Raw genomic sequence first — 22,521 nt, forward strand, 5'->3', positions numbered from 1 at the left:
AGATGAAGCGTCACCCTACCACAGCCAAGTGTTCCCTGCACCATTGACAGCTCTCTCCCCAGCCATTCCTCAGCTCAAGAACCAGAAGGGAATTGTAGAACTTGGCCTCTGTCCTGTGTATTTTCTAAACCACTGACACCCATTCAAAGCAGCTGTAAATTATAATCACAACAGGATATTATAATTTAATTCTTATTCTGGCCAGCTATACACACACACACTGAAAGGCCAGAGATGAACCTTCTAATCCATCCTAATTATCTCTGCGTTATAGGCTATAAAACTGCAGATTAGTTGCTTACTGTAGGCATCTGTGGCCATGCTTTAAGGACACTATATTTTGATGTAAATGTTTGAAATTATGGAGAGTCTAACACATTCACTGGTGGTCTGTCTTAAATGCTCATCATTCACCTCATAAAATATTATATCTTATTACCTACTGAAAGCTAACTGTCAGCATGACAGTTTCAAAATCAGAATCAGTCCAGATTCTCCCTGTGTAGTAATTTACTGTGGAAAACTAGGAAATGGTAGTGCCCTCTGTGAATGCTGTACTTACCCTTCATTGTGGACGTGTTTCATTGTGGACGTGTTCAAGATGGGTAATTTACTCATGGCACAAATAAAAGGGAATTCTTAAAGGAACTAGTAAGAAAGAAATACACTGACCTATCTAAAGCTTTTCCAGCACATACCTGGGCAGCTGATCATGTTAGCAGCTGTTAAGAGGAGGTCCTTTAGTCTTGTCAGTCACAAACCAGGGAGCAGCTGGCCACAGCTGAGCACCTGGCAATTAAAAAAACTGCTCAAAAGTTGGTTCCAACATGGATAGAGGAAGAACCTAGAAGTTGCTGCAAGCTCGTGCATACTTAGAAGCAACACAACCGAGTTACATCTACCTATCAGCTTGAGAGAGAAGCCAAGCAGAGGTATAGTCTGAGAGTCAGGCATTACTGCAAGCTCTGGCTTTATACTGTACATTACAATGATATATTGTATATTACAATAATACCTATGCATACTGCTATGCAATGTTGTATTATTCTTACTCCTACTGAATAACTAAGCCAGTTGCAAAATGGTGTTGGAGCTGGAGTTTATCTCAAATATATTAACTATTTGTATATAGTATCTTGTCTTCCATATGTGTATCAGTGTGTTTGTGCATGCTTGTCTATGCATGGGTTTGGAAATCACTGTAGCTTTTTCCTGGCATTTAGGTTCATTCAATAAAATTAAAATCAGCTGATTAAAATCTTTAACATTTTCCCTTAGGACAGTCCTAAAATAGTTTTATATTGGTGGAGCTCAGCACATGAAGCTTGTTTCTTCCCATGATGCTGAAAGTCCATTTAACATGAGCTGTCATTCAAGTTTTCTCCTAATGAACCAAGCCCTATTGTATTTACACTGTAGTACCCTGGAAGATGCTGACCTTGCATGAGAAGACACACCTGCAAACTGCTTTCCAAATACAACTGACTGCTTGAGCATCTTGGCACTTTCTCTCATAACTTTTGTTCACTCTGAAATTTCTGCTTTGTTTAATGTCAAGATAGCTCATAACATCCCAAAAAACCAGGTAGAGCAGGTGGAAATTGAAATGAGATACACACAGGACGTTTTGTTTTGTTTTTTTTTTTTTCTGTCTTTTTTGAAGGACAAGCTGGCAGATGCAGCCCCTGTGCCTGAGGACTGAGAGGCTCGGTGGAGCAGGGTACCTATAATGCACCAAGTGTTTTTACACTTAAGTTGCCCACCATTAAAAGTCGCATCACATCCGTGCAGAATAGGCCGTTTCACTCGGATGCAAACAGTATCACAAACACAGGGACCATTCACACGGCTCCCGGGCTGCGCTTCGGCGGGCCTGGGATGGAGCCGAGGACCGTGTGTACCATCGAACGCTCCCAAAATCTCTTGTGTTTGTCAGCGGTGTTTCCAGCCCCCACTTATCTTTCCCACGAGAGCTCAGGCCGTGGGAAGGCAGGCGCAGCTCGGAGGGCCGGGTGTCCCCCCCGCCGGGTCGGGGTGCGGGCAGGGCAGGGGGGCTCAGCTGGGGCCCCGCTCCACGCGTGCTGCTCTGCATCCCCCGGCCCGCTGCTCGGCCCGCACTTCCCGATGCGCGGGACCTGGTGTTTCTTTGCCTTCACGTTTCACTTCTGGTTTGGGTGGGTTTTGCTTTTTTTTTTTTTTTTTTTTTTTTTTTTTTTTCCCTGGTCTTGTTTTGACTTCCCGCAAAAACGGTGCCAGTGCCTGCGCCCTGACCCACTTCTCCGTCGGATAATGATATTCCGCGGCTCCAGCCCCTTCCCCCGCTGCCACTCCAGTTCCCAGGGAACACGCAAACCCTCCGGTTCCCGGGGCAGGGAGCAGCCGGCAAACAGCACCTCCTTGGAGGCGGCTCCGCTCCCAGCGCCGCCGTGCCCCGTGCCCGTTCCCACGGCTGCCCATGGCGGGGCGCGCCCGCAGCGGGCGCCGAGCCCCAAACCCCGAACCCACGGCCCGGGGACACCGCTTCCATCAGTGTCCTTCCATCAGTGTCCTTCCCGGCAGCTGCTCTCCGTGTGCTCCGGGCTGCGCCGGCCGGCCGCGCACCTCGCTGACCTCCGAGACCTCAGGAAGCCCAGAGCCACCCCCTATCTCCGCCTCTTATAAAGATCTTGTTAAAGAAATAAACTTTTCTTCCCACGGCAAGGGCGGGCTGGCGCTGTCTGGGGGCTGCTCCCGCGCGGGGCCGCTCTCCCTCCGCCAGCGCCGGAGCTGCGTCCCAGCCCTCGACCCGGGGCCACGCTCTGCCCGCGGCCGTGTGAACCCCACTCCGTCCCCAGGCCCCCGTTCCCTCCCTCCTGCTTTTTCGGAGGGGGGAGAGGGTTCTGTTCCTCCCGCCCGCGGGTGCGCGCCAACTCACTCGCCGCGCACAACACCCCGCACACACACCCCCACCCACGAGCGCGCACACACACACACACACACACACACACACATCTACACACACTATCACACGCGCACATACGCACTCACACACACACTCTCACACGTGCGCACGCACATAAACATATACACACATATACACATACTCTCACATATCCACACTCTCACATACACAGACGCACACACACACACATACAGACTCTCACACACACTCACATATCCACACTCTCACACACACAATACACACACACACACTCGCATATCCACACACTCGCACACGCGCGCACACGTGCGCGCCCGCCCAGCGGAGCGCGGTCTCCGCCCCCCGTGCGCACACACATACCCGGCGCGCACACACACACACACGCACACACACACGCATATCCACACGACACACGAACAGCCGCGACAGACACATCGAGCGGACAGCCGCGCACCCGCAGCCGCCCGGGCACGGCGCACAGCCCGCGCTCCCCCGCAGCCGCTGGCGGCCCCGCCATGCGCTGAGCGAGCCGCGGCCCCGCCAGCTCCCAGCGCCGCCGATCCCGCCCGCGGCGTGGGGGCGGCCGCCGGGCGCGGTCGCGGCGCGGAGCCGGAGCCCCGCGAGGGAGAGGCGCAGCAGCCCGCGGAGGCCGGCGGGCGGGCAGGAGGCTGAGACAGCCGGACGGGCAGGCAGGCAGTCGGAAGGAGACGAGGGACGATTTGGACATGCTCATTCTCGGGAGCTTGGCTGCCTGCATCCAGCTCATCTGTATCATCAGAGTGGGTGAGTGATCTCTACATGAATTCATCTTCGGGCTTCGGAACAACTTTTCTCCCCGGGCTCCGGTGGGTTTTGGTCTCTCTGATCCCTTTTACACCGATATGCAGGCGCAGTCCGTGCCTGTTCCACACCGCGAAAAGACGCTGTCAGCCCCACGGCTGGGAGCGTTTCTCCTGCTCCTTTACCTCAGCCGCCGGGCGCCGAGGATGCGCGGTACCCACGGCACGGCCGGCGCTGCTCCGAGCGGGGCTCGCCAGCCCGCGCTGCCCCGGCTGCCCGGCGTGCCCCGCCGAGCCCTGCCGGGGTCCGGCACCCGCGGGGAGGGACCGGGTGTGACAGGGCGAGAGAGAAAATCCATGGCCAGCAGCGCTGATATCGATCATCTCCGGGGACGTGGGATGTGAGATGTTACTTTAAGGTCTCGCATGAACTGTTCGAAGAGAAGGGCATGGTGCAAAATTTCGCTTTAAAATGACTCGTTCTCCCTGAACGGGTAACGTCAGGGGTTGCCCTAAACCGTGCAAAATACGAGTCGGTCATTCACGTGGGACCCCGCATACAGAATATGGATTCATATATAGATGTTAGTAGGACTGCTTACATAACCAAATTCATTTTCAGCTCGTGCAGACCTATGCAACTGGAGTGCATCCTAAAAATCATGCCGTTCCCTGTTACATGATAAGATGGTTATTATAACCAGTGTGAGTCACTTAACGCTGTTAGAAGTGCTTCATCAAATAAACACTAACAGCTTTTGTGGTCGGGTTTGTATCCTGATGGATGGTCGTTTGGAATTTATAGGTTCTAATTAAATAGATTACTAGAAAATACCAGTTGGCTGCTTATATTTAAGTATGAGGAACTTGGGAGCTTGGGAGCCTTGTGTACAAAACCAACCTTACAATAGGTCTGCGGTGACAAAGTAGTCACTAACCTACATTTGTCACCCAATAGGTGGAGCTGCTTCTGAAACCATGCAGCTCTATAAACAAAGATCGGGGTTAGGTTTCACTTCTGATTTAGTACCAAGTTCTGCTAGTTAGGGAAAACTACTTTTTTTATTTTATGGGAAGAATATTTTTGCCTCTTCAGAAAATACTGTGGAATGATTTAACTATAAATGTCATGAATGTAGCTGATTTTCAGTTAAAATATATCATATTCGTAAGGGCATTGATAACATTTTAATGTCACTTTTAAACTAACCTATTCCTAAAAATAACACCTAAAAAAGGTGCTTACTTCAATTCTCTAACTTCAAATAATTCTCTTATACTATGGCAAAGAATGGTCTGTTATAAAACTTTTGATAAGTTTTAATAATGTGTTACATTGACAACCTGTTTCCTAAAATCAGATGTACTCCCAAGTCTGTTTAAACACAAAAAATTAGCAGGTGCTTTTACAGATATATGAAAATGTTTGAGAACAGATCAAGTATATGATAATATCATCATAATGTAAAACAACTTAATTAAATTTTGGAAAGAACTTCCCTATTCAGGTGATCCTATCACACTGGAAGCAATGCAAGACATAAACATAATTTTGTAACCTTTTTTGTTCATTTGTTTTAAATAATTTCATTTAGCATCTTATTAGAAAAAAGCTGGTTTTATGTAATATAATGTTGTACCTATGTATGTTATATTAATGAATTTACAAGATCTGACAGGATGGAAAAAGGTTTTCTACTCACACTCAAGATTTAAGTGCAGCTACTTTTTGTTTCTCTAGACAGATGTACTATTGTTTTCAAACCTGACCTGGAGAGGACCCCCTTTCTAGATGTGATGGATTGATATGGTTGCAGTGGTGCATCCTTCTGAAGACTGATGAGCTAGACTTGTCAGTGTGTTCAACACTATGATTGTTTCCAAGAACGAATAACCTCAACAGGCTATTAAATTGCTTTAATCAGATTTCATTTGAATATGTTCCTGTTGGATTACCTCTCTGTAACAAATACGCTATGTTTTTTTTCATAAAATATAAAATAAATTATTGCATACCACAATGTATGGTTCCAAGGGTTTGGTGAGAGAGAAGAGCTGGATGGGACTGGCTCTTACCATTAAATATTTCTGATGCAGAAGAAGCGAGACCCAGGGCTCTGTGAATGGATTGGTGGTGGAGAGCATGGCAATCTGCCTTTGCATTGTGGAGCCTCTGCTTATTAGTGTGAGGCTAGGCAACATGGAGATCCCAGCCTCATTTGCTTGTAGTTTCAAAAAATGCTGTTGAGTCCTTAGCTGGTCTGGTACAGAGCTTTATCAGTGGTTCTTTCCAGGGAACCTGGTTGGGAGATTTGCTGTTGACATCGGGAGATTCATCAGGGAAATCTGTCTCATATGCGTCCAAAAAAGACAAGGCAGCCAAGTCAGCCTCGCTGTTAGAGCAGATGGAGGCAGAAAGTTCTGGGAATGACAAGACAGTGACAGTTCATTCTTTGCCTTACTGAAGAAATGCTTAGGAGCTTAATTCTAATATCTCTGCTGAGTTATGGACAGCACCTTCCTTCACAGTGCTACTGAGGCCAAGGAACTTGATTACATCAAGTACTGATGTAATTATTTATGGAGCAGGGCATTAGCTGAGTTCTCTCAGTGAGTGCTGTTCAGTGAAGTCCAGTGAAACCTGTGGAGTGAGATGCTCTTCAGCCACAAGAGCTCATAAGAAATCCTATGCCATTGTTTGTGAACACAAACAATGTGTGGTAAGAGATTTCCTACTAAGTTCTTTCTTTTACTGAGATTAAAGGGAAAGAAACAACCCTATATGGACAATTCACTTGGTTTTTTACATTTTTATTTTAAATGAGAAATTTATGAATCTGTAATCTTCAGCCTGCATGTACCTCAGACTGAAGCTACTCTTTGAAAATCTGCCCTGGCTTGCTGATGTGTTCCATATAACCTGAAAGTCGATGAGGTGTGTCCTTTTTGTGCCTTTTGTTGCATTGTTCCTATGGAAATAATGTCTGGAGCCTTTTCAATAAGTAGACTATTTATGAATCTGTGTAGGCAAGAAAATGTTCATAGAAAAAGGAACATATTTTAACAAATTAGACTGTAATTGTGGTTAAATTTGGGTAAAAGAAGTGTAAATATTTAGGCAAGAGTTAAAAATATTGCATACTTTCTTTAGCAAAATGTATGGATAATTTCCCCAAATAAAGTAAAAACTATCTCTAGAATTAGCTAATCTGCGTCTTACTGCTGTCACTGTCCAGCCTCAGCCAGGGTTTTACCTCTCAAAATGCAGCTCATTAATCTATGAATTGCTTAATTAGTTGTGTCTGTTTTAATTTCTCACTATCTAGAAAAGCTCTCTTATTTTTAGTTTGTTTCTGACATCCCTGTGCCATGACTTTACGCACAAAGATGGTAATAATTCCCTAAATATTCTTATTTTTCTTACACAGCTGACATCAGGGCAATATTTCCAAGCTGTCGGGCAGCAAGCACCTCACTATCAACATGAAAGCAACTTCTCTGCACTCTTTACTGGAGGGCCACTATGAAAAATTATGACACTCTGAAGCAGAGCATCCCTTTGGCTTCCCAAATCCAATCACACTTGGTGTTCATTCTCATGTCCACACGTTTGGATTAAGTAAGCCCTTAGACTATTAAAGGACTGTGGGATCAGATCCTTCTTTTTTGCACTGATGTCTTATTTTGGAAATATTTTTGTAGACCAGTTATTTGGCACACTTAAAACTGAATTACATCACAGTAATATTAATGTGTATTACTTCAAATGCTTTAGCACATTTTATCTTAAGATTATATGTTCCTATGGATGATGACACATAGCTCCTGTGGAGACATTTAATCCTGCCATATCTATCATATAAGAGCTAAAACAAAAACTGAGAATTTTAGAACTGATTTATTTTCTACTTTAACCACCTATGTTGTGGCCATATATATGTTATGCATTTTTTTACCATAGAGATTTATTTATATGTATCAAAATCTAAATATACAGTATGGATTTATTTTAGGGTCAAATTTTGGCAGGTATGAAAAGTGACAAAATTAATGGCATTTTAAAATTAATGTCAGTTTAGCCAAATATTTACTTAGCACACTAGTCATCTGTAGGACATACCTAAAATAGTTATGTAGTTTTCAACATGGAATCAATACAATTTATAAGGAGAGTTTTTTTCAACTGGATTTGGCCTCACTTCTTCTCTGAATTTACCCTTTTATCTGGATTCCTGGAGAGAAATGAAATAGTGTGTATAAAACTAAGATGTTATTCTTAAAATATTATCATTATAATGTGTATTGTAAATTAGGATGTTAATTTATGAAAATAGGCACTTGCCCATTTCTTAAGGAAGGCTATTCCCTAGATATTCAGTGCTCATCATTTAAGTGGCCACTTCCCAGTATGAGATCTCTAATTAGGAATTTAAGGGTGAACAGATTCTGTTCTTTCCCTGACAATTTCAATTCCTCTTCAAATGTGCTGTGCTTCTCAGTATTCCCCGTAGGGCCTGGAAGTCTGTGGCAGTTCCGGAGCCCCTAGCTCCCATTTAACAGCTCAGTTCTCACAGCTTCTTGCACCATTTATGTGGCTTTCCTGTACAAGACATCTTTGGCTATTCAGTAAGCTTCTTTTCCCATAAAGACAAAAGTTACCTTTCTGAATACATGTCAAGCCTTCTGTATTAGAAAGATGAATCTACAGGAAGAAAAGGACTTACAGTATTAAATAAACAAGATCCACTAAATGAAAGATAGCAAATATTTCAAAGAGGCTGGGACTATAAATGAAACTTGGCTCCTGCAGGTTGTTGAGGAGCTGTTGGCGGCAGAATACTTTTGTAGGAAGGTGTGGTGCAGGTTGCTTGTTGAATACAAATTACTGATGTTGGTCCATTCAGTCGTGAGGCTAAACTGGAAATAACTGGAAATTTTAGAAACAAGGTGAGGGTTTATTTGCATCACTGCCTGGTAATTATGGTGCTATCTGATAGAGGTGAAATAATAGACTTTTTAAGTAAAGCAGACAGTGTGTGAGAGTGTCAGATTATTCTAGATGAGGCAGGTCTCTCGAAAACTGCTATTGCCCCTATGTGGCTTTGGTTTTCATTCATCCATTGAAAGTAGTTATATTTCACCCTACAAATCAGTATTTTTAATTACTGTTTGAAGACCCCAGGAGCTATTGTTTGAGTTAGCTAGTTTCAGATCTCATTATTGTGGTGAAAGTCACAAGGATGGTGAAAGTGCCATCCTACATCTGCTCAGGAATGCTCGGCAATGGAACTAGGATGCCTGTGGAACTCAGGTGTCTCAACCCAAAATTTAATAAAAAATTTCCCTGACTCAGCTTGTACCTTGATGGCTTCCAGGAAGTTTTCAGGCAGCTACAGTTCCTCTCCTGCATGTGCCTTACCTGACCTTATTGTGTGCATCTCAGCACCTCTTTCACTCCAAAGTTTCATTGGATCTACATGCAAATGTCCTTTCAGGTGACTTTCCTGAACCTTAAGTCAGTAAGGCTTCCTTAAATATCTGCTGACAGAATCAGGTGTCTTGATCTGCGTTGCTGCTACTTGTGTTCAGGACAAAGGACAAGGTGGTGGCTGTGCCACCTTCTCATGTTGTCAGTCACTAAAGCCTTTTACCCAGACAGTCTAGAGAGCAGGCCTGATCTGAGATAAAGGCATTTGAACCATGTCTTCTGTCTCCAAACATTAGGCTTTGTCAAATCAGAAGACTTTTCATACTTCTTGTGTAATACGAAGCAATTAAGTTTATTTTTCTAAACTAAAAAAAAAAAACCAAAATTGAGAGGATTCTGGGCAAAATCTTAAAAGAAGGTTGCTAAGCAGTTGGAAACCACATCTATTTCAGGAGTTTTTGGAGCTGGAAATGGAACCTGGGAAAGTTTGCAAGAAAATTTTCCAGCATATAAGTTTGCCTTTTTCTCACTGTTCCTTAAGCATCCACTTCAGGCTTCTGAAGTAAGGACTATGAATTAGTATGATGCTACAGCAAGACAGGAAGTATGAGTTCTTATGCCTCCTCCTACTCAGTATTTCATTATCTACTTGCTGGATACAATGCATAAATCACTATCCCTGCCTTTTCTCTGGTTGTGCTCTGAAAAAGATCAGATTTTGCTCGTTTCTTTAATAGTTCCAGATACTTATTCAAAGAAGGGAACTCTAGGTTGCAGTTTTGAAAGACTAACCTCTCAAAGGTGAGCAAAGCTTGAATGTTTTTTCAGCAATTCAGCATTTTACATCAGCTGTCCTGGTCAGCTGGGTACCACTTGGGCAAGCCAGTTGCTTGTTACTGCACCTAATGCAGCAGAGCAGCCTGAACTTCAAGGCCCTGGAGCCTGCTGCTATTGCCTGGAATGGGTAATTCTCTTAAAGCCATCTTGCACTTGAATTTTTTTCTAAGTCAAGGCTGTTGAATACAACTATTGCCCCACAGTTTCAGATTCAGCTGCTAAAAAATAGGCTAGATGGCCACTTGCCATATAAAAAGCACTATTTCCTTATCTAGAGTTTTCCAGCATCCAGTTAGACATACAAGGTGACATGTTTGGGTTTTTTTACTGTCCTTTATGTTTCACTAAATGTAAAGAATGTAGTTACTTTGAATTTTTCTCTGTGATATTGAAATATTAAATATCCTAATGTGCAGGTAGCATTCAGCATCTTATATTTTTATATGAAGCTGCTAGGACTTCTCACCTGACCAGTGAGAGATTTCATTTGAAGTTTTTAGGAGCACTATATCTGTTAGTAATTTGGCTGGGAATTGTCGTCCTCATTGCCAAAAAACTTCTGCTAAATATTGGATTACCTGAAGGCTGAAATATAAAGTAGATAACATTTGAAAAGTTATCCATCTTCACTACCTCATTTATCTGTTTGCTGAGGTAGGATAAAAGTAAAGCAGGGAAGAAGAGGTTAAATGGTAACATCAAAAGGGCAAATAAGAGACATTAAAAGCACTTTAACTGTGTTTAAATCATGTTACAAAAAATTGGTCTTCAAAAAACAAAATCCCATAAATTAAGAATGTTGTATAAAAATAAATCACATCAAATGTATCTTAGTGAAAGTCAGAGTTTTGTAAATTCTGTAACAGAATGTAACAAAAAATTCATGACTAATTTAATTTTTTTTTGTCATGCTAAGTTCCTTAATTAGAACAGATTTTTTTTAATAAGCTATCCAAACCACATGAAATATTTTCCTAAAGAAAATGGAAGGATTTATTGAATTCATTGAGATTTAGACTGATTTCTATCATAATGCCTCAGAATACACTTTTCCAAAAATAATGCCATTTTTCAAAGCTTAAAAAAAATCCCGAAAAAAGATAAATCTGTGATGTTCTGCAGGGGCAGCATATACTGAAGAATCAGAAAGCTTTTTGAAAGCTACAGCAAATATTTTGAGGAAAAAATAAGCCTTTAAAATCAGCATTTTAAAAAAGACTTGATTCTTCAATTGCTTTATATGCTGAACTCCATAATTTCAGCAGAAGTTCCCAAAAAGAAAAACATCTGCTTGCTGAGACTAAATAGCTAATGATCAGAGTAACAGCTGGCTTTATAAAAGGGACCTAATACTGCTCTGGGCAATTTTTCTTCTGGCTCCATCCCCAAACTGACCAACTGTGTTTGATCTATTTCTAGTCATTTAGAAAAGTCATTTAGTTTCAAGTGTATTCCAGTTAGTTCTTTCAGTACCTTTTGTTAAGTTTTATTCTGATAGGCATGTCTAAGTATGATTTCTAACAAATATGTCAGGCTGGGACTTCCTGAGTGGCCCAAGAGCCTTCTTCCAGCTTCTTGGAGCACTCCAGTTGGTTGTCTGTGATGTGCCATTCCAAATGGTGCACTGGCCACACAACCCATGCACCTGCCACTTGCACAGAGTTTGGGGAGAGTCTTGTGTGATCTGTGCCTACCTCTTTCTTCAAAGCTTTGAGTTTTGATCACTACCTTTGCATTTCATCTATCTTGCAATATTGCAGAAAAACTGACTTTCTGTTGGTTTTGGGGTTTTTTCTAACACACTTGAAGTTTGTGTTAAAAAAATGAGAGAAGGTTTTAGAACACCTATACAAGTTTTAGGGTGGCACTAACACAAACCCAAATGACTGTATACTGGCAATGTGAAAATTTATACTGAAAACTCAGAAAAGGTTCCTAATCATGGGAGTGGGCCAACAGGAGTGTGGCAAAGCAGTTCACACAGGCAGGGCAGGCAGGTCTGCAGGTTTCCTCCTGCTAGTGGGGTTTTTATTTTGTTGTTTGTTGTGTTTTGTTAGTTGGTTGGTTTTGGATTTTTTGTTAGTTATGGTTTTTACATGATGAACAACTGCAGTTTGTAAAAATGTGCATAACAAAATAGAACCCTCCAAAAAGGATCCATCTGTCCAGACCCTTGTCTGTGGCGGAGTGTTTGAGCCTGTCTGTGGTACCAGGGGGCATTGCAGGAGAAGCCTGCCTGAGGTGTGGACAGGTGAATGATCTCCTTTCACTGGTGGCTGAGTTTAGGGAGGAAGCTGAAAGACTAAGGTGTAATAGAGAAATTTAAACAGAAATAGATGGGTGGAGTTCAGCCCTTCCATCCTTGAGGGAGGTCCACCAGGAGTCAGAGGACTCCCATGCCTCCCACTGTCAGGCAGTAGAACACCTTGTGGATGGAGGGGATTGGAAACAGGTCCCTACTCTGGAGGTGATAAAACCAACCCAGGTGCCACTTCAGAATAGATATGAGCTCCTGAATCCAGAGGGTCAGCCAGATGATGGAGAAGAAAATTATCTGCCCAGTGAGCCTCCCAATTATGCTTCAATCTCTAACATCAAAAAGAAAAGAAGGGTGGTTGTAGTGGGTGACTCCCTTCTGAAAGGAGCAGGGGGCCCCATATGTCGAGGGTCTGCTGCTTCCCTGGGGTCAGGTTATGGGATATTACCAAGAGACTCCCTGGGCTGATTCAATCCTCTGATTATTGCCCACTGCTGAAACTCCAGGCTGGCAGTGATGAGATGGAAAAGAGGAGCATCAGGGCAATTAAAAGGGACTTTAGGGCACTGGGTCAAGTGGTTGATAGGGCAGGAGCACAGGTAGTGTTCTGCTCAGTCCCTTTGGCGGCAGGGAAAAACTATGAAAGGAATAGGACAGCTCACATTATCAACAAGTGGCTCAAGGATCAGTGTCATAAGCAGACTTTTGTGTTCTTTGATCGTGGGGCAACTTTTTTGGCACCTGGTCTGCTGGAACTGGATGGGCTCCATCTCTCTGTTAAGGGCAGAAGGATTTTAGCTCATAAACTGGTGGAACTCATTGAGAGGGCTTTAAACTGGGTTTGAAGGGGATAGGAGATGCAGCTGGGCTGTCTGGAAGCAAGCCCAAGGGTGGTAAGCCTGGTTTAGGGGTGAAATCAGTAGCCCAGCTGAGGTGCGTGTATACCAATGCATGCAGCATGGGTGACAAACAAGAGGAGCTGGAAGCCATGGTCACCATCACAGAAATATGGTGGGATGACTCACATAGCTGTTGTGCTGCACTGGATGGCTACAAGCTCTTCAGGACAGACAGGAAAAGGAGAAGAGTTGGAGGGGTAGCCCTTTATTTAGGGGGATTTTGATGCCATGTGTATTACAACTGGACGGAGCACCTATGGGTAAGAATTAAGGGGAAGGCCAACAAGGCTGGCATGCTGCTGGGAGTTTGTAATCGTCCACCCAACCAGGAAGAAGTGGACAGCTTATTCCATAAGGTGGAGAGTGCTGGAGAATGTTTCAGGATCACCAGCCCTTGGTTCTTGTTGGTGACTTTAAACTACCAGACATCTGCTGGGAACTTCATGCAGCAAAAAATAGGCAGTCCAGGAAGTTCTTAGGGTGTGTGGAGGACACCTTTTTGTTACAGCTGGTGAGTGAACACACCAGGGGAGGGACAACAAATAGAGATGGGCTGATGGGAGATGTTGTGGTTGGAGACCACTTGGGGCATAGTGATCATGAAATTACAGAGTTCTCAATATTTAGTGAAATCAGGAGGAAGATCAATAAGATTTTTACATTGGACTTCTGGAGGGCAGACTTTGGCCTATTTAGGAGACTTATTCAGAGTTCCTTGGTAAGCAGCCCTTAGAAACAAAGGAGTCCAGGAAAGGTGGGCATGCTTCAAAACAGAGATCTTGAGGGCACAGGAGCAGACTGTCCCTGTGTGCTGAAAGATGAGTTGATGAGGCAAACGTCCAGCCTGGATGGGCAATGAGGTTTCAAAGGAACTTAGGAATAAAAAAAGGGTGTATTGTCTTTGGAAGGAGGGTCAGGTCTCTCAGGAAGTATTTAAGGTGACTCCTAGGGCATGTAGGAAAAAAAATCAGAGAGGCTCAAGCTCAGTTTGAACTTAATTTGGAAACTTTTGTAAAGGATAATAAAAAATGTTTATATAAATATATTAATGGTAAAAGGAAGGGTAAGACCAGCCTTTGTTTTCTACTGGATGGGAGGGAACTGGAGATGAGAAGGCAGAAGTGCTTAACACCTTCTTTGCATCAGTGTTTAGTGGGAAGATGGCTTGTCCTCAGGACAGCTGTCCTCCTGGGTTGGTGGATGGTGCCAGGGAGCAGAATGGTCCCCCTGTTATCCAAGAGGAGGCAGGCAGAGAACTGCTGAGATGCTTGGATGTTCATAAATCTATGGGCCCAGATGGGATCCATCCCAGGGTGATGAGGGAGCTGGCAGATGAGCTTGTTAAGCCACTCTCCATCATTTACCAACAGTCATGGCTCACTGGTGAGGTTCAAGGTGACTGAAAGCTGGCCGGTGTGATGCCCATTCACAAAAAGGGTGGGAAGGAGGATCCTGTTAATTATAGGCCAATTAGCCTGGCCTCAGTACTGGGTAAGGTTATGGAACAGTTTATACTGAGTGTAATCACACAGCACTTACAGGATGGCCAGGGTGTCAGACACAGCCAGCATGGTGGGTTTAGGAGGGGTAGGTCGTGTTTGACCAACCTGATCTCCTTTTCTGACCAAGTGACCCACCCGGTGGATGCAGGGAAGGCTGTGGATGTTGTCTGGACTTCAGCAAGGCCTTTGACACTGTCTCACACAGCACATTCCTGGAAAAGCTGCAGCCCATGGCTTGGACAGGAGCACTCTGTACTGGGTTAGGAACTGGCTGGATGGCCAGAGGGTGGTGGTGAATGGTGCTGCAGCCAGCTGGGGGCCAGTCACCAGGGGTGTCCCTCAGGGGTCTGTGCTGGGGCCAGTTCTGTTCAATATTTTTGTTGATGACATGGATGAGGGTATTGAGTCTTTCATCGTAAATTTGCAGATGACACTGAGCTGGGAGCGTGTGTTGATCTGTTGCAGGGTACAATGGCTCTGCAGAGAGACCTGGAACAGTTGCATGGATGGGCAGATGAAGTTTAATAAGTGCAAGTGCCAAGTCCTGCATTTTGGCCACAATAACCCCCTGTAATGTTATAGGCTGGGGACGGTGTGGCTGGACAGTGCCCAGGCAGAAAGGGACCTGGGGGTGCTGGTTGACAGCCAGCTGAAAATGAGCCAGCAGTGTGCCCAGGTGGCCAAGAAGGCCAAGGGCATCCTGGCCTGTGTCAGGAATGGTGTGGCCAGCAGGAGCAGGGAGGCCATCCTTCCCCTGTACTCGGCACTGGTGAGGCAGCACCTCGAGTGCTGTGTCCAGTTCTGGCCCCTTCCCTCCTTTGGGAAGGACATTGAGACACTGGAGCACATCCAGAGGAGGCAACAAGGCTGGAGTGGGGCTGGGAACACAAACCCTGTGAGGAAACACTGAGGGAGCTGGGGGTGTTAGTCTGGGGAAGAGGAGACTCAGGGGTGACCTCATCACTGTCTGCAACTCCCTGAAAGGTGGCTGTAGCCAGGTGGGGTTGGTCTCTTTCTCCAGGCAGCAACTGACAGAATGAGAGGACACAGTCTCAAGCAGTGCCAAGGGAAATAGAGGTTGGATATTAGGAAAAAGTTATTTACAGAAAGAGTGATAAAGTTCTGGAATGGCCTGCCCAGGGAGGTGGTGGAGTCTGGACTCACCATCTCTGGATGTGTTTTAAAAAAGACTGGATGTGGCACTCAGTGCCGTGGTTTAGTTGAGGTGTTAGGGCATGGGTTGGACTCTATGAGCTTGAAGGTGTCTTCCAATCTAGTGATTCTGTGATTCTGTGATTACAATAGTGGAATCCTGAAAAATGTTTCCAATGTGGGAGCAAAAGGCCAACCTATTTTTCTGGTGTTTTTTACTTTCTTTTTAATTGTAGAGTACTAGGTTTTTTATAAGAGCCCGTGGCACCTGAAGCAGGAGAGAGCCCTGTCAATGATCTAGGAGTTCCTGTCAGTGAGCAGCACAGCACAGTTTCAAACTGTGCAAAAAAAAGCAGAGTTCATCTGGCTGTGCCAACCAGCTGCCCACCAAAACAACATAAACCAGTCATTCCTTGTGATGGACTGGTACATTTGTAAGCTGAGGTACTGAGTGCTCATTTAGCATCTCAAGTACCTCTCAGCATTTCAAAATACGTACAGTAAAAGAAAGAAAAATATAAATAGGAGGCTATATATCATAAATACAATATAAAACCATGAGACTTAAAAATTTACATTTTGAGTTTGATTATTGTGTTTTGAGGCTGTTGACCATTTGCTATTTTAAATACGATTACTTGTAGAAGTACAAAGTAAGAAACCTCTTTTAAAGGAAAGTTTTGAAATTGCTCATGTGGTTGTGTGACATCAGGGGCTAGAGGTAGAATTAAAATATTAGCCAAATCTTGGAGATCTGGCATTGTTCTCACTCCTACACCTGATACAACCATAGGAGATTTCAGTTCGTTTTATTTCAGTGTCAGATTTTGCATTGGCTGAATTCTGAGAGTATTCTCAGGCTCATCTGCCCATTGCTCATTAATCCTCTCCACATCCACCTCTCATATTCTCGTATAAGTGGTTTGGCCTCTCTGTCAGCCCCATTTCTCATTACATGCACATTTTGCCAAAGAAACAGGCAGTTACATGGTAGTTTACTCATGTAAAATTACTCCAGCAGCTTTGTCAGGGTTCTGCTTGACTGGTTTCTGCACTCCTTTTAAAGCATAATTCTTACATACCTGATGTAATTCTTTTCCCCTGTTTGTTCCTCCTCCTTTATTTGGCATGAAGAAAAAGGGATTTCTGTTTTGCTTAGTGCTTTCTCTGTATAGTTAAAAATTAAGGAAACATAAATCAATATGTATTAGAACTAACCAAACATTGGTTAAAAATGTGAATTCCTTATTTTGTTTCTCTTTGAGTTTTATTCTCTGCACTGTTGCCTAATCAGCTTCAAAGGTTTATTTTTTGGTATGTCTTTATGAGAGACAGAAAAGATTTCTGTGTTTAGAAGTTATGTATGTATTTGACCAGTGTCAAGACAGTATTACATTCAAGACAATTCATTCAGGAATACTTAAACTAGAAATTATTCTTTTAATCCATTAGTGAAAAATACCTCCATGAAAAATTCCTAAGGATTATGCAAAGATATCCTTTAATCTGAGTATTTTTCAGTATTTTCTGGTTTTTGCTATCCACAGTGGGATTTGTAATGCGTGAATCAGCAGACAAAGTATTGTTTCCATGTGGCAGTAGTCATCTCTGTCTGTATGGGACATTCCAAACTTTTTGTGCGAGTGGCAAGACTGTAACACAAAATCTTCTAATGATTTATCTGAGCAGTGGCTGTCCTCGTGAAAACAGGGTTTAGATTAGATGTTATAAAAAATTTCTTCACTGAAAGGGTGGTCAGGCATTGAAACAGGCTGCCCAGGGTAGTTGTGGAGTCACTGTCCCTGGAAGTGTTGAAAAAAAACATGTGGAGGTGGCACTAGGGGATGTGATAAAGTGATGGACTTCATGGCTGGACTTGATCAGCTTAGAGGTCTTTTCCAGCCTTAAGGATTCTGTGATTCTGTGAAAAATGACAGCAGGAACAGATATGCCCTATTGTTAGGAATATGAGTGAATCTTATACGACCTGATTAGCTTTTGCAACTATATGTTTGCTGTAGAAAAAGAGATTCAGCATGGTAAAACATATTGCAAGTGCACTTTAGAGCAGATTAAAAATATCCTTATTGCCCTGCTGAATGGAAGAAGACAGGTTCAGCTAAATCTGCTGAAGGCAATAAGACAGTGATGAAAAAGAAATAGTTTCAGGTTATGTGTAGTCAAGTGAAATACAGGAAAATGTATACGGAGCAACCAGAAAATCAAGTCCTGTTTTTGGTGAATAAGGTAATATGAGGTAATCAGCTTTTTCTAATATGATCTACGTGTTCTATCACAATTGTAAAGAGTGCATTTGAACAAAACTGTAATACAGGTTTTCATGGTTTGCTTCATTAGTTAAATAATTCCTTGGATGTGCAAGAGCTTTTCAAAACACACGTAGCCCTGAAATCTGTTGTTCACTTGAAAGAAACAGGAAATTCAACCTACTCTGAGTATGATTAAATCAAAGAGGTTTCATCATCTTGCAGTGGAACTCAAAATGCTGGGTGTGCATAGACTGGGACTCACAGCAGCCAGCATGCACTTTACTGGGACATGCAAGCTTGGGTGGCAAAATAAAGATCAGTGTAGATAGCAAACTGAAAAGAATAACTAACTGGGATATGCCTCTCAGGGACACATATTGGGAATAATTATGCTGACACATCTTGTTTAGTTGGCTAGATACATGGAATTCTCAACTGTTGATCTTACTACCCCTAAACCAGCTATATGATGCTGATACTGGACACTTTGCATCATCATCTAATAATACAGTATTTGCCAAAGAAACGGGAGATGGCAATGCAAAACACTTCCCACATCCTGGGATTTGAACCACAGCTGTGGAGGGCAATGTGCTCCACAGTATGACAGGGCACAGCAGCTGGGGATGTGTACACTGCTGATGTGTACCAGGCTGAAGGTGGGAATTGTAGAGAAGTTTGAAAGAGAAAGCCTAACTATGCAGTCCAATGGGTGGGATAAGGGGGTTTAGTGCATCATTTCCAGGTGCTAGACTAGATCTTTGCCCTCCCTTCTTCACTGCAGCCCTGCTGCCCTGCTCCAGAGCAGCAGCTGCTGCTGTGTGTGAGCAGCAAATCCCAAGCAGCAAATCCCTGGTCTCTTCCTTCTGCTGTGGCTCCCTACCATCTCCCCCTGTACACCCCCACAGCACTGTCACTCTGTGGCTGCAGTAGGGATCTCTCTATGGAATGGACACCACAGATGTGCATTTGGCAGCCTGTACTGCTGGAAGGGCTGCTCTGCAATGGGCAGTGGGCAGGAAAGTACATTCTGTAGCTTGGTTCAAAGCCTTGGGTCAGCAGTTGGCCCATGCTGGGTTGTGTCTGTCATAAAAGTAGTGATACATAGAATTTCAGATGCTGTCTCTTATCTAGCTGCTATCCAGTGTAAAACCAGCAGGATTTCTATTGTCTCCTGTAGTTTTGAAACCTGATGAAGAATGTTGCTGTTATCCCCTGGTCAGGTGCTCAGTCTGGTACTTATCTAGGTCTTCTGGGTATCTCTGAATAGTCACCTGCTTACCCTGCACCCATGAAGTCCCTGCATCTTTCGGTCTTGGACCAGGTGCTGATTTGTTTGTGTTGCAGTAGGTGAACCAGTTAGACACAAAAGTGCATTGTAACTCTCCCAGAAAAGTGTGTAGCTGTATCATTAGTCCGTGTAAGAAGCGTAGGCATTTGCACACCCCTGTTGGAATAACAGGAGGTTTTTCTGCCACAGGCAGGTATGGCAGCTGAATGAGCAACTGTGCAGTGCCCTGGAAGAAAATACAGCATGTGCTCCTTTTTGTAGCAAATCAGGTGCTTTAGATGGCATAGAGACAACAGATGCATTTCCCCAGTGAGTCACTGAGTTTCCCTAAAGCCCTGCATCTCCAAGGCTTTCAGCTGAGGTGAAGCATGTTATGCTGCTCCCAGTACAGTCAAACCTTGAAGGCTTAGTCAAACCTATAATTAATTAATGCTTGTGTTAGGCTTAGAAGATATCTCACTAGATGAGCACTAAGTCTGTTGCTAATGATTTTAAATCTATGAAGCAATTTCCTAAAACCCTTTGAAATTGGCAATTATAATGTTCTGTCTTACATGGGAAAGCTTTGATCACTCCAGAGCAGGAAATAAATGCATGACTTAAACTGGAGAGATTCGGTGACAGAACAGCAGCAAACTGTGAAGTACAGTGGCACGGCAGAGAGCCAGAAGAAGATTTGCTGTTGCTCCTTCCAAAACTCAATTTGAAGTCATTTCAGTATTTCTGTGTTGCATAAATGACTGTGAAAGTCCTAGGAGGTCTGCAGTTGCATGTGCTTACAGTCTGAAGATAAAACTTAATTGAAGAATTTTTGCTTTCATGTCTTGTTCATTTTTTTAAAATTCCTATGCAGTTACAAGGCTACATTCTGACACAGCTCTAGAAGTGAACCTAATGAAAATCTCACTTGTTCTGTCACAGGTGCTTAAATGTGATTTTTTAAAAAAGGTGTTAAATATGTGTGAAAGCCTGTTGTTTTCTGTTCAACAGCAGGAATAATTTGCAGAGAAACTAACTAAACTAACTAGCTCCAGTCTAGAAGCTTCATTTTTGCTGTGGTGTTTTCTGAGAGAGAGCTATCTTCTGTGCTTGACTAATGCTTGTTGTGGCTTTAGCAATGCCATCCACCAAACTATTTTCCTAACTTTTTCAATCTTTAATGAAATCATTAAAATTAAGCAGGTTCTTAGGTATAAAACAGTCTGGTATTTGCTTGTAAACTTTTTACTCTTCCTCAAATAACTCAGTTATTAATGTGAAGAAGAGAGAAAATAACAATATTTTAAGAAAATAAAAATGCATTCTAAAAAGACTGCTTTTAAGGATGTATGGGGTCTTTTTAAGCTACTGTACTGCTGTTACCTGCATATAATAAGTACCTATTGGAGGCATCTTAAGAAAAATTTTACTTACTATGATTAATTGCATAATAAATCCTCCCTAGTGGCTGTTTGATTAAGTGAAAAATACTGCAAGTTGCTTCTTGAAAGAGCAAATATTATTGTAATGGAATATAAATTTACATCCAAGTAGAATGAGGGGGAAAAGTCTCTCTCTCTAATTGTTCATAAGCTTTCCACTGAGGGATTAAATGTCAGCACTGTGCCTATTGATGCAGTACTAGTACACTTCAGACATTTTACAAACATTTGGGAAATTTATAACTGGTTATTGGAAATACAGCCATTTAAAATACACTATGTATTTATTTCATTGCATGCAATATATTTATTTCATTGCATGCACAGATGAATCCTTTGACTGGGCTTTTATTTGTGTTGGATATTTATAATAAAAATGAGATCTCAGGTTAAACTGACATGTGGAGATGCTGTGTAATCAGGGAATAGCTACCATTTATTATTTATGTATTGACAACATTTACATGCACCTGTCAGTGACCAGGGTTTCATTGCATAAGGTACCATGTGAACACAGGACAGTAGTATGACCCCTGCTCTAAGGAATTTAGAAATAAAATAACTTACAGAAAGAGAAGCTGAGAGGACAGAGAAAACGGGTGTTACTGTGAAGAAAAAGTCCTATATTAGTATAAAAAGCAGTTGAGTTGATGAAGCAGCAATTTGCCATCTTTTCTAGTCTGTTCCTGTGAGTACCAGTTTTCAAAGAGCTGTTGAAGGGGTCTCTCTCAGTTCTACATCTCTAAGGTAGAGGTAGTAATGCTCAAAGGTATTTTGGGTGAACCATGAGTATGTTCACATTTCTGAAACTCTTTCAAGAGTGAAAAGGTTGGCTTGAAGTCCCAGGTGGCAGGGCAGTGTCCCACTGTGAGGAGGTTGTGCAGGGAGCCTCCGCAGCCTCTGAGCACCAAGGTGCGTGTGGAGCCAGCTCCTTTTGCAGGTCCCTGGTGTCCCTGGTGTTCCTCCCATGCTGTGTCAGCCCCAGGCAGCACTTTGAGGTGAGGAGAAGCATTCATCTGGAGACCTGCTGCATCCTGATGGTTCAGTAGGAAGCTGAAAATCATGAGACCTTGGAACTGAACCTGGCAGTATCAACTCAAGCATGTCATTTTACCTTCTTTGCTTGTTTGCCTTCTGCAAAGCTGAGATGATGAAAGCTGAGATCCTTTCTGACATTGGTTCAGGAACAAAATACTGCATATGTACAAGATGCAGACATAGTACAGTGTGCACATGGTCATGGGAGCAGCTGAGGTGTGCTGCTTTGGGTGAGAAAGGGAGCACTTCCAGCCTTCCAAGCTGTGTGCACAGCCTTCCTAATGGTGTGTGACTTCACTTAGGGGAGACTGCATGGACATTTAAACCTGAACACATGAGTCAAAACAGCTGATCTGAACATTTGTCTTGTGGTGGATTGTCTCTGATCATAATCCTAAATGGGGGTTCTCACCCTGTGTGACCTGCTGCTACCCAGAAACTATGGGCTCCAACAAGATCTCATACCTCATGGTCCCTGAATGTCAGCATGGAGAAATGTGGGAGTATCAGGTAAGCATTTGCTGTGTAAAACAAAGCTCTAACATCTCACAAAAGGGACAATTGTACTGAATGGGGATGCCCCTGATATTATTTTATCTAATTGCTGTGTTCATATGAAACATGGTAGTACACTGAAGCACACTGAAAGTTTGATTTTCCTCCTGTGTAACAGTCAGTAAAGCTTGGGTCCATGTGTCATGTTTGATGATAAAAATAATGATGCTCT

General features: G+C 43.2%; 1 protein-coding gene across 5 annotated transcripts in view; it reads left to right on the top strand.

The window, feature by feature from the left end:
- The first annotated feature begins 3,517 nt into the window (after positions 1–3,517).
- PTPRZ1 (protein tyrosine phosphatase receptor type Z1) overlaps positions 3,518–22,521 on the top strand; it is a 131,982-nt gene continuing 112,978 nt past the window's right edge. For all 5 annotated transcript variants that reach the window (XM_058022672.1, XM_058022673.1, XM_058022674.1 and 2 more), the window contains exon 1: positions 3,518–3,703. In XM_058022672.1, the coding sequence (XP_057878655.1) occupies positions 3,646–3,703 (58 nt within the window). In that variant the 5' untranslated portion in view covers positions 3,518–3,645. The remainder of the gene's footprint in view (positions 3,704–22,521) is intronic.

The sequence above is a fragment of the Melospiza georgiana genome, chromosome 4, assembly GCF_028018845.1.
Source record: "Melospiza georgiana isolate bMelGeo1 chromosome 4, bMelGeo1.pri, whole genome shotgun sequence".
Classification (NCBI taxonomy): domain Eukaryota; kingdom Metazoa; phylum Chordata; class Aves; order Passeriformes; family Passerellidae; genus Melospiza; species Melospiza georgiana.